This window comes from Podarcis liolepis, assembly GCF_965112155.1.
Source record: "Podarcis liolepis genome assembly, chromosome: 7".
Taxonomy (NCBI): domain Eukaryota; kingdom Metazoa; phylum Chordata; class Lepidosauria; order Squamata; family Lacertidae; genus Podarcis; species Podarcis liolepis.
In genome coordinates, this window is record NC_139561.1 from 13,256,243 (window position 1) to 13,271,040 (window position 14,798).

The 14,798-nt window shown below is 48.6% G+C and overlaps 1 protein-coding gene and 1 long non-coding RNA gene across 6 annotated transcripts in view; both read right to left on the reverse strand.

Annotated features, from left to right (window-relative positions):
* LOC310712107 overlaps positions 1–14,798 on the reverse strand; it is a 40,425-nt gene that overhangs the window by 6,524 nt on the left and 19,103 nt on the right. The window lies entirely within an intron of this gene.
* Positions 3,170–11,941, reverse strand: CPLANE2 (ciliogenesis and planar polarity effector complex subunit 2). Of its 5 annotated transcripts, none has more exons than XM_083514717.1 (7): positions 11,793–11,901; positions 9,735–9,874; positions 7,919–8,044; positions 7,550–7,702; positions 6,193–6,317; positions 5,069–5,205; positions 3,170–3,959 (listed from the first exon to the last, which is right to left on the reverse strand). In XM_083514717.1, exons 3-7 carry the CDS (start codon positions 8,022–8,024, stop codon positions 3,692–3,694), a joined length of 789 nt encoding a protein of 262 aa, XP_083370843.1. In that variant the 5' UTR covers positions 8,025–8,044; positions 9,735–9,874; positions 11,793–11,901; the 3' UTR covers positions 3,170–3,691. The 5 variants fall into 5 exon arrangements, with proteins under 5 accessions (XP_083370843.1, XP_083370841.1, XP_083370840.1 ...); XM_083514715.1 differs by lacking the exon at positions 11,793–11,901 and adding an exon at positions 11,642–11,679; XM_083514714.1 differs by lacking the exon at positions 11,793–11,901 and adding an exon at positions 10,595–10,932.

A 14,798-nucleotide genomic window follows, 5' to 3' on the forward strand; every position in this document is an offset into this window, starting at 1 on the left:
ATTTAGATTAGTTTTTTTTATTGTATTGTATTACGAAAAAGCCGCGTTTAAAAAAAGATGATACTGGGGTATTCACATACGAGAAGTTGCCTCGGCCTCTCTGGAGAGGTAGGAAAACCTCCCAGGCCCCTTAGCCTCCTCTCTAAGCTGCACAGAGCAAAGCAATGCCTGTGGGGTCAGAGATTAAGTGGACATAGGGAGCAGTCAGGCCCTGGCTGAGAGCCTTTCCTTCCAGTCACGATTTCTCACAGCACAGAGTTTGGGGAAGGCAGCCAGTTACAATCCCGCCCCCATTGGCCCATCTTGCAGGATGATTGTGAAGGCAAATGCTAAAACACTGCATACTGGGTTAACGTTCATCACAGAATTGCAGGGTTGGAAGGGACCACGAGGGTCATCTAGTCCAACCCGCTGCAATCATCACCCTGAGATCAAGCATCTCATGCTCTACCGAGTTCCCCGATGCCATGAGAGAGGTGTCAGCAGGAGGGATGAGGGCACAGGTGAAGCCAGTCCTGGGTTGCAGACACCGTGTCAGGCTCCCCTCGTAGGAAGGGGCCTTTTAAGGTTCAGATATCAGAAGAAGAAGAGTTTGGATTTGATATCCCGCTTTATCACTACCCTAAAGACTCCTTAAAGGGAGTGAAAGGCGGGATATCAAATCCAAACTCCTCTTCTTCTTCTAAAGAGTCTCAAAGCGACTAACAATCTCCTTTCCCTTCCTCTCCCACAACAAACACTCTGTGAGGTGAGTGGGGATGAGAGACTTCAGAGAAGTGTGACTGGCCCAGGGTCACCCAGCAGCTGCAGGTGGAGGAGCGGGGAATCGAACCTGGTTCACCAGATTACAAGTCCACTGCTCTTAACCACTACACCACGCTGGCAGGTTCAGCAGGGAGGCAGTGGTGGGCAAGGACCCAAGGACCTGAAAAGTGCAACCATTTTTCTACACTGCCGTTTTCTGCCTGGGGGTCCTGCTGTTTCCTGCCCACCCAGAGCCTTCCAGTGGGGTTGTGTCAGGAAAGCTCTAACCAAAGTTTATCATCAGAAAGGGAGAGAAAGGACCAGCTTGCCTGCATCCCAGGAGCACTGAGCTGAGGGGAGGGCAGCCAGCAGCCACAAAAGCCGTGGAAGGGATCCATGGAAACATTCTGCGGAGACGGTGCCTGCGCCTCCCTCCTGCCCCCAAGTAAGCCTGGCAGATAGCACGTATGGCAAGTCCCAATACACAAGTAAGCCTGGCAGATAGCACGTATGGCAAGTCCCAATACACAAGTAAGCCTGGCAGATAGCACGTATGGCAAGTCCCAATACACAAGTAAGCCTGGCAGATAGCACGTATGGCAAGTCCCAATACACAAGTAAGCCTGGCAGATAGCACGTATGGCAAGTCCCAATACACAAGTAAGCCTGGCAGATAGCACGTATGGCAAGTCCCAATACACAAGTAAGCCTGGCAGATAGCACGTATGGCAAGTCCCAATACACAAGTAAGCCTGGCAGATAGCGCGTATGGCAAGTCCCAATACACAAGTAAGCCTGGCAGATAGCACGTATGGCAAGTCCCAATACACAAGTAAGCCTGGCAGATAGCACGCATGGCAAGTCCCAATACACAAGTAAGCCTGGCAGATAGCACGTATGGCAAGTCCCAATACACAAGTAAGCCTGGCAGATAGCACGCATGGCAAGTCCCAATACACAAGTAAGCCTGGCAGATAGCACGTATGGCAAGTCCCAATACACAAGTAAGCCTGGCAGATAGCGCGTATGGCAAGTCCCAATACACAAGTAAGCCTGGCAGATAGCACGTATGGCAAGTCCCAATACACAAGTAAGCCTGGCAGATAGCACGCATGGCAAGTCCCAATACACAAGTAAGCCTGGCAGATAGCACGTATGGCAAGTCCCAATACACAAGTAAGCCTGGCAGATAGCACGTATGGCAAGTCCCAATACACAAGTAAGCCTGGCAGATAGCACGTATGGCAAGTCCCAATACACAAGTAAGCCTGGCAGATAGCACGTATGGCAAGTCCCAATACACAAGTAAGCCTGGCAGATAGCACGTATGGCAAGTCCCAATACACAAGTAAGCCTGGCAGATAGCACGTATGGCAAGTCCCAATACACAAGTAAGCCTGGCAGATAGCATGTATAGCAAGTCCCAATACACTTAGGACCATCTGCTGCCTGCCGTTTGGGAAGCGTTCACTGCAAAGCACTTGGGTCTTCCAGCCAACAACATCTCCAGACCTGCTGAGTCTTTCATTACACAGAATTTACCGGGAGGATTAAGGCTTTCTGGGAGATGATTTATAATAAAATGAAAAGGGTATTTAAATATACCTTTCTGAAGAAACCAGAGGCCTTTCTCCTGGGCATGGTCGGCCAAATGGTGCCAAAGAAGGACAGAACTTTCTTTATGTATGCCACAACAGCAGCAAGAATACTTATTGCAAAGTATTGGAAGACAAAAGATCTACCCACTCTGGAAGAATGGCAGATGAAGGTGATGGACTACATGGAATTGGCGGAAATGATTGGCAGAATCTGAGACCAGGGAGAAGAGTCGGTGGAAGAAGATTGGAAGAAATTTAAAGATTATTTACAGAAATACTGTAAAATTAATGAATGTTAGAATGTCAGAATGAAATTAAGTGGTTCTAGCAGTAATGTCATAAAGGTGTATGAAAAAATGGTTGGTTAATAGGTGAGAATTTAAAGCTATAATATATTAAGTTAAAGGACTAAGACAAAAACAAAGAGGGAAAGGAATTGCTGAATTAACCAACTGAACTAGAATACAAAAAAGGGAAGTGAGAGGAGGTCAGGAGAGTAAGGAAATGAAATGTAAGATACGGAAGGATAAATTTGTTTTTAAGTGTTTTTTCTATATATTTTTTATACTTTGTATTTTCTATGTTTTTTCTCTTTTCCCCCTATATTTTTCATTGTCTTTTATGTAATTTTTTGTTTTTGAAATTTCAATAAATATTATTTTAAAAAACAACAACAGAATTTACCGGGCGAGGGGAGATCCATGGGGAATGAAACAGGGGGTGCTGCTGTTCTGACCTCAGCAGGAGCCCAAACTGGACTGGGGGGACAGTGGTTGGGATGCTGCTACTGAGCCTTTAGCAGAATGAAGCACACGCCACACAAGCTCTCAGCTAAATGAAAGCCATTTACTAGATTTCTTGGCGTGAAAGCAACACCAAACTACTGGGGGGGAGGCTGGGTACACTTTGCCCACTCCCTGTGGGCACGATCCGACTCCACCACAGGGAGAGACTGATTTCCTTTTGGGACACCTTCTGCTCATGGCTAAGAAGAAGGCAGAAGTATTCCTCTCTCTTCTTCCTACCAAGTTGAAGCCCAGAGCCCAAATTCAGTGTTAACAGACCCCGGATTAATCTGCGCAAACAATAAGAGCGCTGTGGGCTTCGTGGAGGTGGCGGAGGAAGAGTCTCTCAGAGGGCCACCTGGCCTTGAGGAGGCTGTCTTCTCCATCAGCATGGCTATAATGTGTTCCTGCCACCATGGTTGCCATGGCAGCGATGGCTTCGGCCTAGCGGTCCTCCGGGCCCAGGCTTGGCAGAAGCCTTTTTACTCAAAGGTCTTGAGTGCCACCCAATGGCTCTTCTGGAGAAAAAAGCTATGAAAAAAGACGGGCCACCCCAGGGTACTTTTACCAGGGATTTTGCTCTTCCAGGGGCCCAGGAGTCATGGAGGGAGCAATGAGGCCGGCCACCAGTTGGTCCTGCCGCCAGAGATGCTCTGCCAGCCCGTTCAGGAGGTGGGCCACATCCGAGAGTCCAGCACGGCCGTCCAGGGTCTGTCCGTCGGCCAACCGTGGCGCGTTGACGCTCTTGGTCCGCAAGACAGGCAAGCCCCAAGTATGGCGGAAGGCTGCCACGTCCCGGTCCGTGACGTCGGTGTGGGCGAACTGGTCAAACCTGGAGGGAGCCGGTCAAGGAAGTGGATTGCCAGACACTCCGCCCCCCCCCCCCATCAAGGTCAATGTGGGCCCGGCAAATCTCTCTCCCCACAGACCACAACAAAGGCACAGTAGCTCAAGACCCCGGTCTGAGGAATGAGCTCCCTTTGGGGAGGATCATGCATTTTTTAACAGTGTGGTTAAACTGGCCGCTTTTATTCTGAAGCAAAAACTGCCCAATCCAGGACTTGCTCCTACAACAGTCTGGATCAGTCCCCTGCGGCAGCCTTTTCCTCAACAGAAAAGTGGCCAGCTTTAGCCTGCTTTTCATTCAGTGCATTTATCACCACACAAAGTTTGGCCCTGATCCACGCTCTTTCGTACTACTGTTTAATTATGTTGGTTTCAATGTTTTATTCTTTCCTAACTTTTCTACAACTAAGCAGCTCAAAATCATAGCGATGGGGACCCCCCACTCACCCTAGACGACCCAGAGAATAAAATGAAACAACAATGTGTCTATTTTATTTTCTTGACACCTTCCATTTCCAAACGACAAAAATTTGTTCAGAGATTCATTTTCTCCATCTGCCACCCTCTTTACTTGCTTTTAAATGGGCTCCTTAGAATGGTATATTTTATTACACAGAGCATCTGGTGACAATGTTTTTTCATCTGAAGTTGCTGAGGTGGCTTTTTAACCTGATGGTTTGTTTGTTTTTTTAAAAACCTACACCCAGGGCTTTTTCCCCCGGGGGCAACTCATTTCCAGCACCTCTCAGGTGGGTGCCATTGCCATTCTAAGAGAACGAGGGAGGTGTTTATGGTGAGTTCCAGTACCTCTTTTTCTAGAAAAATAGCACTGCTACACTACATTTTTACCTGCAAGTTTTACCTGTGTGATTTTTATCTTGGAAAGGCAGGATAAAGAAGGTGAAAACAAAAAACCAGTCATGAGTATCTCTGAGCATGTGCAGTGCTTTCCTCCTGTGCAAACTTTTCACTTAAAGAAAGAGACCCTAAGGGTAAAATGCCCCTGAGCACGTGCAGAGTTGCCTTCCCCCTTCAAGCACCTTGCAACAAGTCGTGAGTTTTAATGGCACACGCACCGAACAGCTGGAAGGATACTTGGTGCCAACCACCATTCTGATGGCATTATTGGCCCCATCAGCCACCCGAGAGATTTGGTTTGGCAGGTCGTCAAAGGATGCCCGGTCTGTGAACGAAAAGAGGAGCAGGAGCCCGTCCACTTTCTCTGTGCAAGCCTGTTGGGGCATGGGGAGAGCAAAAGCCGAAATCAGCCCACCTTTTTCTTCCCTTGTTTCATCATTTACAGTATTTAGCAAATGGTATATCCTGCACTTCAGAAGCATTTTTCCACAAGGAAACAAGGACAAATTAAGCAAACATACAGCCAGCGACATACATCTTAAGCAAAATTTTAAAGCATTTAATGAAATAGTACGTTAAAAGAATGATCAGCAAAACTGTAAAATCACAATATGATGAGAGGTTTTTTATATATAAAAGCAACACAAATGTTAGGAGCCCAGTTAAAACCGTTCTGAAATTTTACATATTCTTTTAAAATACAGTCAAAACAAATCTCTCGTATCCGTTGACTTCCCATCCACCCTTTCAGAGTCTTCTTTTACTCCCTTATAGAGAAGCTATATTACTTACAATGTGTAAAAATTGAAAATTTTATTTTTTTAAAAAATTATTAAGGAAACAAACAAATACATACCGTTCTGAGAAAGCAGCAAAGAACAGGGCCTGCTGTACAACATACAGTGGTGCCTCGCAAGACGAAATTAATCTGTTCCACGAGTCTCTTCGTCTAGCGTTTTTTTCGTCTTGCGAAGCAACCCTATTAGCGGCTTAGCGGATTAGCGCTATTAGCGGTTTAGCAGCTATTAAAGGCTTAGCGGCTTAGAAAAAGGGGGGAAAGCGGAAAAAATCGCAAGACTCGCAAGACGTTTTCGTCTTGCGAAGCAAGCCCATAGGGAAATTCGTCTTGCGAAGCGCATTGAAAAATGGAAAACCCTTTCATCTAGCGGGTTTTTCGTCTTGCGAGGCATTCGTCTTGCGGGGCACCACTGTGTAGAGATATGGGACCTGCCTGATCTCTCTTGTAGGGGAATTAGCACTGGTGCGCCTGACCTGATCCCAACAGCAGATGTTTCTCTGAATGTCAGGATGTAGCTTGGCTCTGTGAAGAGGCCTGAACCTCCTTCTGCAAGCACACTCACCGGCAGTACGTGATCAAACTTCTTAAGGACGCCTTCGCCACAGTCCCAGAAGGAGAACTTGAAGAAGATGGCTTTCCCACTCTCTCTGAGCTTGGCTGGCCAATACACAGTTGTGGTCTGGATCCCTGCAACACAACAGCTTCAGCTAGAACAGACTCACGGGTGTCTTGGCTTTCGATTTAAAAAACAGCAACCCTATAGGCCTCATGCTGCCAGAGTTATATTTGTAATCATGAAGTTCAACAGGCAGAAGTTGCTTTGTGGGTCCCAATGGACAAAGGAGATAAAAGGAGCCTTGTTGGAGTGACTTCAATGAGTGCAGGACTGTGCAACTTTCTGAATTTCACGACATATTTGCTTAGGAAAAAGTGTCTGATGAAGAGTTCTGTGAAATCCAGAAGCCTGGTGATGTGGCCCAAATTAACATATCACTTTGCCTAAAATAGCACTTCACTGACATGTTGTCAGGCTCCGAGGACTTGGCTTCCTCCCCCCCCCCCCCTTTGGCTGTAGATAAGCAGGACAAAGTGAAAAGAGTCCCTTACCATTTAAGTCTTTAATGATCACAGCAAAAGAACAAAGCATCCATTCTCGGAATAAAAGGTAAAGGTAAAGGACCCCTGACAGTTAAGTTCAGTCGTGAACGACTCTGGGGTTGCGGCGCTCATCTCGCTTTACTGGCAGAGGGAGCCGGCGTTTGTCCGCAGTTTCCAGGTCATGTGGCCAGAATGACTAAGCTGCTTCTGGTGAACCAGAGTAGCACACAGAAACGTCGTTTACCTTCCCGCAAGTGCTTCGAACTGCTAGGTTGGCAGGAGTAGGGACCATGCAACGGGAGCTCACTCCATTGTGGTGATTCCAACTGCCAACCTTCCGATTGGCAAGCCCAAGAGGCTGAGTGGTTTACACCACAGCGCCACCCGCATCTCAGAATAAAGGTGTTCCCAGTTAAGGATTCCACCCACTTCCCCCCTAGTCACTTCTGCCTTGCAACCTGATCTTGCAACCACCGTGCTTTTTGTATAGCCACCTTATCCACTCTATGTGACCTTGGACTGATATGCTGAATACCTTCCAGCGAGAGAGCGTCTGTTAGCTCTCTCTCTTCCTGTTCTTCACTTTGCTGTTCACCCCCCAGTTCTTCCCAACTTTTGTCTTCAGAACTATGCCCCTCTGCAAACCACTATTCCAAATCTATACTGCTTTATTGCTCCTGGGCAGCTTCAGAGCTGTACTCCTCAGCCTGGTCTCTGACACATGTATAAGATGGAGGCAATGAGCTCAGTTTTGCAAAGGGAGAAATATTTCCTTGGAGAGGGAGAAAACTGCGACTGCCTCCTTCCCTTGCCAGCATCACCTGTTGTCTCGTGGTGGACCAACGGCACCTCCAGACCAGCCAGCTTCGCCACCAGGGCGGTCTTGCCCACACCGCTCTTCCCCGACACGAAGACCTTGTAGCTTGCAATATCAGCACCCACTTGTGGGGGCAGCACTGGCCTTTCAGTCAGCCCTGCAAAGGAACAACAAGCCCTGTGAGTCGGCCACTGCAGCCTCAGGCAACCCAAAATGAAAGCACACATTCCCAGCTCACAACATGCGGAGACATGTCAGAGTGATGGCAGTAAACCGACAGTGCCTCTGAGCACAGGCAGAGCGCCTTCTCCTTGCCAGAGTAGTCTGCACTCCAGTTGGCATGCCAAAAGGCTCTTGTCACCCTCCTACTCACCAAAGAGCCTGCGCTTGTTCTGGCGCAAGAGAGTGGCGAAGTATTCCTTGCCCTCTGGAGTCTTGTGCCAATCCGTAACAACGACAGATCCTGGAGGGACAATCATACTCACCTTCCTTGATATTTCTGCAAAGCAAGACAGAGCAAGTGGTGACTATGAGGATATAGGGGAGAGACTGCACACGACATGAAGCCCCACCGTCATTTTAAAATTTGTATACCATCTTTCTACCTTACAATACTCAAGGCGGTTTACAAGCTGAAGAAACAAAAAATGTACATCTTCTAACAATCTAATGCAATACAAAAATGTGATAATAAAACGTAACTTTAAAATAGGCAACCTACTTAAAAAGTAACATTCAACAATCATTAGAATAGTATAAAATAATATCAAAATATAAAAGTTAAACAGAAAGCCGCTCAACAGTTACAATAAATACAGTGGTGCCTCGCAAGACGAAAAGAATCCGTTCTGTGATTCTCTTCGTCTAGCGGTTTTTTCGTCTTGCGAAGCAAGCCCATTGACAGATTAGCGGATTAGCGCTATTAGCGGCTTATCAGCTTATCGGATCAGCTGATAAGCGGCTTAGCGGCTTAGCAAGGGGGGGGGGAGGAAAAAAAACCCCGCAGGAACTCGCAATACATTTTCGTCTTGCGAAGCAAGCCCATAGGAGATTCGTTTTGCGAAGCACCTCCAAAACGGAAAACTCTTTCGTCTAGCGAGTTTTCCATCTTGCGAGGCATTCGTCTTGCGGGGCACCACTGTAATATCTAAACTAAAACAAGGGCAAGCCACAGTACATAAAATAACACAGTACACATTGAGAAGCAGGGACTAGAGGGTAGAGCAAGGCAGGTAGAAGGAGGCCTTGTCTGATGGAGTCTCTCCCCTCAGTTCTTCCTTTAGAACAGCTCCCTTATGAGGACTCCTAGGGTCGGAGGGTAGGGCAAGGCAGGTGGAAAGAGGAGTCTCTCCCCTTACCCCAGGAAACGGCAGGCAGAAAAGTGGTGTGTGTGCACTGTGATCCCAGAACATGTTTGGGGGGGAAATTCGGAAAAAAGGTGTTGAAAGCTCAAGCTTAGTGGTTTCCACCCTAACCGCCTGCCCACCCCTACATTCTCCTGTAACATAGAGGCTGGTGGAGATGGAAATGTACTCTGCACATGCTCAGAAACACCCCTTCTCCATTATTCCTTCCTGGAGGAAGCATCAGAAAGGAATCCCCTGCAGCCAAGAAGAACTGGGCTGGCCCTATCATTAGGCAGAGAGCGAGGCATCTGCCAGGAGTCTCCTAAGCTACTGCTGCCACCTTGTCCCATTGCCTGAGATTCAACAACCAGCTGAGCCAGACCCTGTACAGGGAACGGGGTGGGAATCCTGCCTCTCAAGTGCCTCAGGCAGAAGAATACCTTGAGCTGGTCCTGGTTGAGGAGGCACCCCTGCACAGAGAGGAAGTAGGGACGCATAAGGACAGCCTGCATCTGGATCAGGCCAGTGGCCCACCTGGTCCAGCACTCAGATAGACACAGGTGTCACAGCACGTTGCCAGCACCTGTGATTCCAGGCATGAGGCGTCTGACAGAGGAGAGACAGAGACCCATTGATAGCCTTGCCCTCCATGAAAAAAAGGTGTAGTCAGGGGGTCAGCTGCCCCCCCCCCCCCGGCAATCAAGTAAATAAATAAAATAAATAAAAATACTTAAATAAAAGTAGAAATAATCGGAATATTTAAAACTGAAATGCTCACAAAGAGCAGTTGAAGGAGATGAACGTACCAGACCTAGTAAAAGAGGCAAAAATCTTTTACCGTACCACAAAAAAGGCTCTGCTCATTTCTCTTGCTCAGCCATGCAGCAACAGCAGAGTACTTGTGGAGAGTAAAGACCTGGTCAAGAATGATGGGGGAGTGTCTCAATGGGCTACGCTTGCTGAATGTGCACAGAAAAACTGCACTGGAAGAAAAAGGAGGAATTTGAGAAGGCAGTACAGTACTGAAAAGGTTTCCAGCCAACCCATGAAAACTTGCTTTAGCTTAAGATGAAAACAGGCGCGTTGTCAATTTTGCAAAATATACTCATAAACTGCATGGAAGGTACTCCCTGGTGTTATTAGAATGTTGGATTATTTTGATTGTTGTTAGCCGCCCTGAGCCCAGCTTCGGCTGGGGAGGGCGGGATATAAATAAAAAATTATTATTATTATAATTATTATTATTATTCTATTAAACTTCCTAGTTTTCAAACGACTGAAGATTTGGATGGATTTTTCTGAGCACTTGGGACCAAAAGAAAGTAATTTAGAACGACCACGGTCCTGTATACCTGAAGGAGCGTCTCCACCCCCATCATTCAGCCCGGACACTGAGATCCAGCACCGAGGGCCTTCTGGCAGTTCCCTCATTGTGAGAAGTGAGGTTACAGGGAACCAGATAGAGGGCTTTCTCGGTAGTGGCACCTGCCCTGTGGAACACCCTCCCTTCAGATGTAAAGGAAATAAGTAGCTATCTTATCTTTAAAAGACATCTGAAGGCAGCCCTGTTTAGGGAAGTTTTTAATATTTAATGCTGTACTATTTTTAACACTCGATTGGAAGCCAGCCTGATGGGCGGGGTATAAATAATAAATTATTATTATTATTATTATTATTATTATTATTATTATTATTATTATTACTGTTGTTGAGACGTTTCATTCCAAATCTGCGAGACAGAGGATGATGGCCGGTGGGCTTCCTGCCCCATCTCACCCCACCTCTCAATACCAATCCTGGCTAGGCAAAAAGGAGCCCTCTAAAGGGAGAGCGCAAAATATGGTTTGAAGCTCAACATCAAAAAGCTAAGATCATGGCCACTGGTCCCATCACCTGGAAAATAGAAGGGGAAGAAATGGAGGCAGTGAGAGATTTTACTTTCTTGGGCTCCATGATCACTGCAGATGGTGACAGCAGTCATGAAATTAAAAGACGCCTGCTTCTTGGGAGAAAAGCAGTGACAAACCTAGACAGCATCTTAAAAAGCAGAGACATCACCTTGCCAACAAAGGTCCATATAGTTAAAGCTATGGTTTTCCCAGTAGTGATGTATGGAAGTGAGAGCTGGACCATAAAGAAGGCTGATTGCCGAAGAATTTATGCTTTTGAATTATGGTGCAGGAGGAGACTCTTGAGAGTCCCATGGACTGCAAGAAGATCTAACCTATCCATTCTGAAGGAAATCAGCCCTGAGTGCTCACTGGAAGGACAGATCCTGAAGCTGAGGCTCCAGTACTTTGGCCACCTCATGAGAAGAGAAAACTCCCTGGAAAAGACCCTGGTGTTGGGAAAGATGGAGGGGTCGACAGAGGACGAGATGGTTGGACAGTGTTCTCGAAGCTACAAACATGAGTTTGACCAAACTGTGGGAGGCAGTGGAAGACAGAAGTGCCTGGCGTGCTCTGGTCCAAGGGGTCACGAAGAGTCGGACACGACTCAACAACTAAACAACAACAACAAAAGTTTTCAAACGACTGAAGATTTGGACGGATTTTTCTGAGCACTTGGGATAAAAAGAAAGTAATTTAGAACTACTGTGGTTGAGAAGTTTCATTCCGAATCTAAGAGACAGAGGATGGTGGCAGGTGGGCTTCCTGCCCCATCTCACCCCACCCCTCAACATCAATCTTGGCTAGGCAGAAAGGAGCCCTCTAAGGGGAGGCGGCCGTTCCCAGCCCCGCAGCACAAACCTCCCAAGACCCAAACCCCGCATGCAAAAACGCACCCGATCCCTGGACCCTGGCTTGGCCCCCTTAGCCCTGCCAGGCCCGGGGCAAAGGGTGCCCAGCTGCCCCGACCTCCGCAGGGACCCCCGGCGTCTGTATGTGTTTTCCTCCCCACCGATCCTCCCCACCCTCGCGAGGCCGCCTGCTCAGCCCACGAAAGGCAACCTCGTCCCTTCGCGAGCTGCCCCTTTAAGAAGGTGCGCCGCTTCCCTCCCCGCCGTACCTGGGTAGACATTTCCGCCCCGCTTGCGTCTGGCGTCACCACGTAAACGAAGGGTTCCGCCCCCCAGCCGTCCACCAAAGAGCTACGAAAGGGGAAGAGAGGCGCATCCTTTCGAGACACGGGTTTGAATGCCCATCTCATTCAAGGGGGAGAATGTGGTCCGGCCGTAGCGCCGCAGGAATCACTGCAAGATTTGCGCGGATTTGTGGCTGGGCAAGAAACGAGCCGCTGCTTTTGCTCGCCGGGGGCTTGCTTGTGTTGATAGCGGGTTGCTTTTGTTTTTCACTTGTTAAGCATTTAAGCCGCCCAGAGTGACTGGGGAAACCCAGCAAGATGGGCGGGGTAATAATAATAATAATAATAATAATAATAATAATAATAATAATAATAATAATAATAATAATAATTTAAGGTGGCAGCCATGGGCGTAGCCAGGATTTTGTGTGTGTGTTGGGGGCATAGCTGTCAACGTTTTCCTTTTTTTAAGGGAAATTCCCTTATTCCGAATAGGATTCCTCGAAAGAAAAAGGAAAAGTTGACAGCTATTGGGGGGGGGCAGCCAAAGTTGTTAAGCATCCTTTTTAGGAAATCTTTGGGAAATCGCGGGTAAAAATACCCTGTAAATAGGACATTGCGGAGGGCAATTAACGAAATCTTGTGTCCCCTCCAAAAGGATGCCAAAGTTTTGCGCTCGTTTTGCGCCACGAATACCTTTATATTGGTACTGGACACCTTTTGCCAATGTCCCTGCCCCCCCCCAACCCCACGACTCTCGGAGCTGCCCTAGCATCGAAAGGGGGCTTCTGCAGAGCAACACACACACCGGAGCAAGCAGAGAGGACTTGATTTATTTTTCTTTTTAATTTAATTGCAAAAAAATCCATCAGGGAGTAGGGGGTGGTGGTAACATGGAACAAAAGGAAAATGAAATCTACACAGATCCCTTTTCACTTTCCTTTTCTTAAATATCACGCACGATCCACTTCCATTCTTACACCGGGGGTGGGGGTGGGGAGTCTACAAGGACGAGTGGGGGAGGCGGGTGGGGCGCGTCTGGGGCGCACCTGAGTCATTTTCAAGCAACGGGAGGGGCAAGAACGCATCTTGCCATCTTACACGCAGGTCACGATGTGGATTTTGCTGGTCGTGGCGGTGGGGGACGTGGAAGATGGGCGGGGCCTTTCTGCCATTCATAAGTCAGGAAATCAGGGTGGAGAGACTTAGATCACAGGATCTCTGCCACGGGTGGGACCCCCCACAAACCAAGCACCCCCAGGACCGGTTTCCCCAGGGTGCATTTCTAGACCGGATAAGGGGTTGGGATCACGACTGCAGCCCCCCAGGCGGCACTGCCTCCCTCTTGTAGGGCAGAAGTGAGCGGTGGGGGGCATTGTCACTCCAGCCAGTAGCGCCAGGGAGCCACCAGCAATGGCTGCGTCTCTGCTTCCATCAGGCGAATACAAAATAAAAGCAGCTCTCTCCCCTCCCCCCAAAAAATCAAGGACTAAAGGCATTTGGAGGGAGGGGGTTGTGAAATACGGAAGAGCCTAGTAGGTGAAGATGTTGCCCAAAACATAATGCTGGATTTCTTGGCCGCGGGGGGAGAGGAAGAGAACAGCTCTAAATTTTGTTGGGGGGGCAGTTGTGGCAACTTAGCAACCATTAAGAAAGCTTATCATTTTTGCAAAGGAAAATTTTGCCAAGTGCTTTCGAGGTGTAGGGCGAGGGAGATCATGCCCCCACTTCCGTTAAGTCAAAAGCATGTTTCAAGACAGTCGTGTAGTTCAGGAAGGTGGCATTTCAATCAGCTGGTATCATATGGGGTGGGGGTGGCAGTGACAGATCCTGGACTCCCCACCCCATTCCTGTCTTACCCAGCGTGCAGAGCCAGGAAAACGGAGCTTTTGGAGCTTTCCTTTTTATCCTTTCTGGTCCTAGAAATAGGGAAGATGAAAAGCGCTCGGGACATCCGGCAAGACAGGTGGCCAGAAGCAAAAGCATAGACCCCTGAAAGCAGCCAGTGGCCTCTATGGACGGCCTTCCCACCTGCCCACCATCTGGGGTGAAGGGTGGCCTGAATTTTGGCCTGGAGCACTGCTAGAAAACCTGGAGAAGCCACTATGATTGCTGACAACTGAAGGATGGGAGTGAGTGAGCTACAGATGTAGTTTTTCATCACATCAGAGGGAGTTTCTGCTCAACAGGCAAGCCACAGAGCTGTCTCCCACTCACTCCAGGGCCTGTCCCGCTTTTTATGCTGTTGAAGAGTATGGCGTCCCCGACTCCCCCCTCCAATGGCACCTGCCAAGGCCAGGGACCAAGGGAGCACCCTAGTGCTCCTGCTCAGCTATGTCCCTCACACCACAGCAGAACCCGGGGCCTGTGTGCGGATCCTACCCTTCCTTCACAATGTGGAAGCGTGCTTTTGTGGGGAGCAGCAGCCACAAGGGCCCCTCTACCCACCCTACCCGCTGGGAGGAGTCAGTGCTTCCTCTAGGAACCAGCAGGGAATCCGATGCCAAAGCAAGTCCATTTCCACTGGAGCGGCTGCAGGAGAAAGGCAGGCAGGGAGGCTGCAACACGAGCCATGGAACAGGCTAGGTCCGAACTCCAGGTTTGCTTGCTTGCTTGCTAACTCCCTTGTGCCTGCTGGAGCGGCAGGACTCCATGGACAAAGGCCCCTCCCATCACACACAAGGCTGGCAATGGGGGCCCTTCCTGTGGCATCTGCAAAATAAGCTGGTACTGCTTTAAGCCACTCTGCCCCCCACCCCGGCAGCTGACTGCTTTTGCTGTCATGGACCAGCACACCCTGCCAGGCTGCTCCTCAGAGCCAGGAACATCTCAACCACCCTGCTCCAAGGGACAGCCTCCAGAGACTCACATCAATCAGACAGC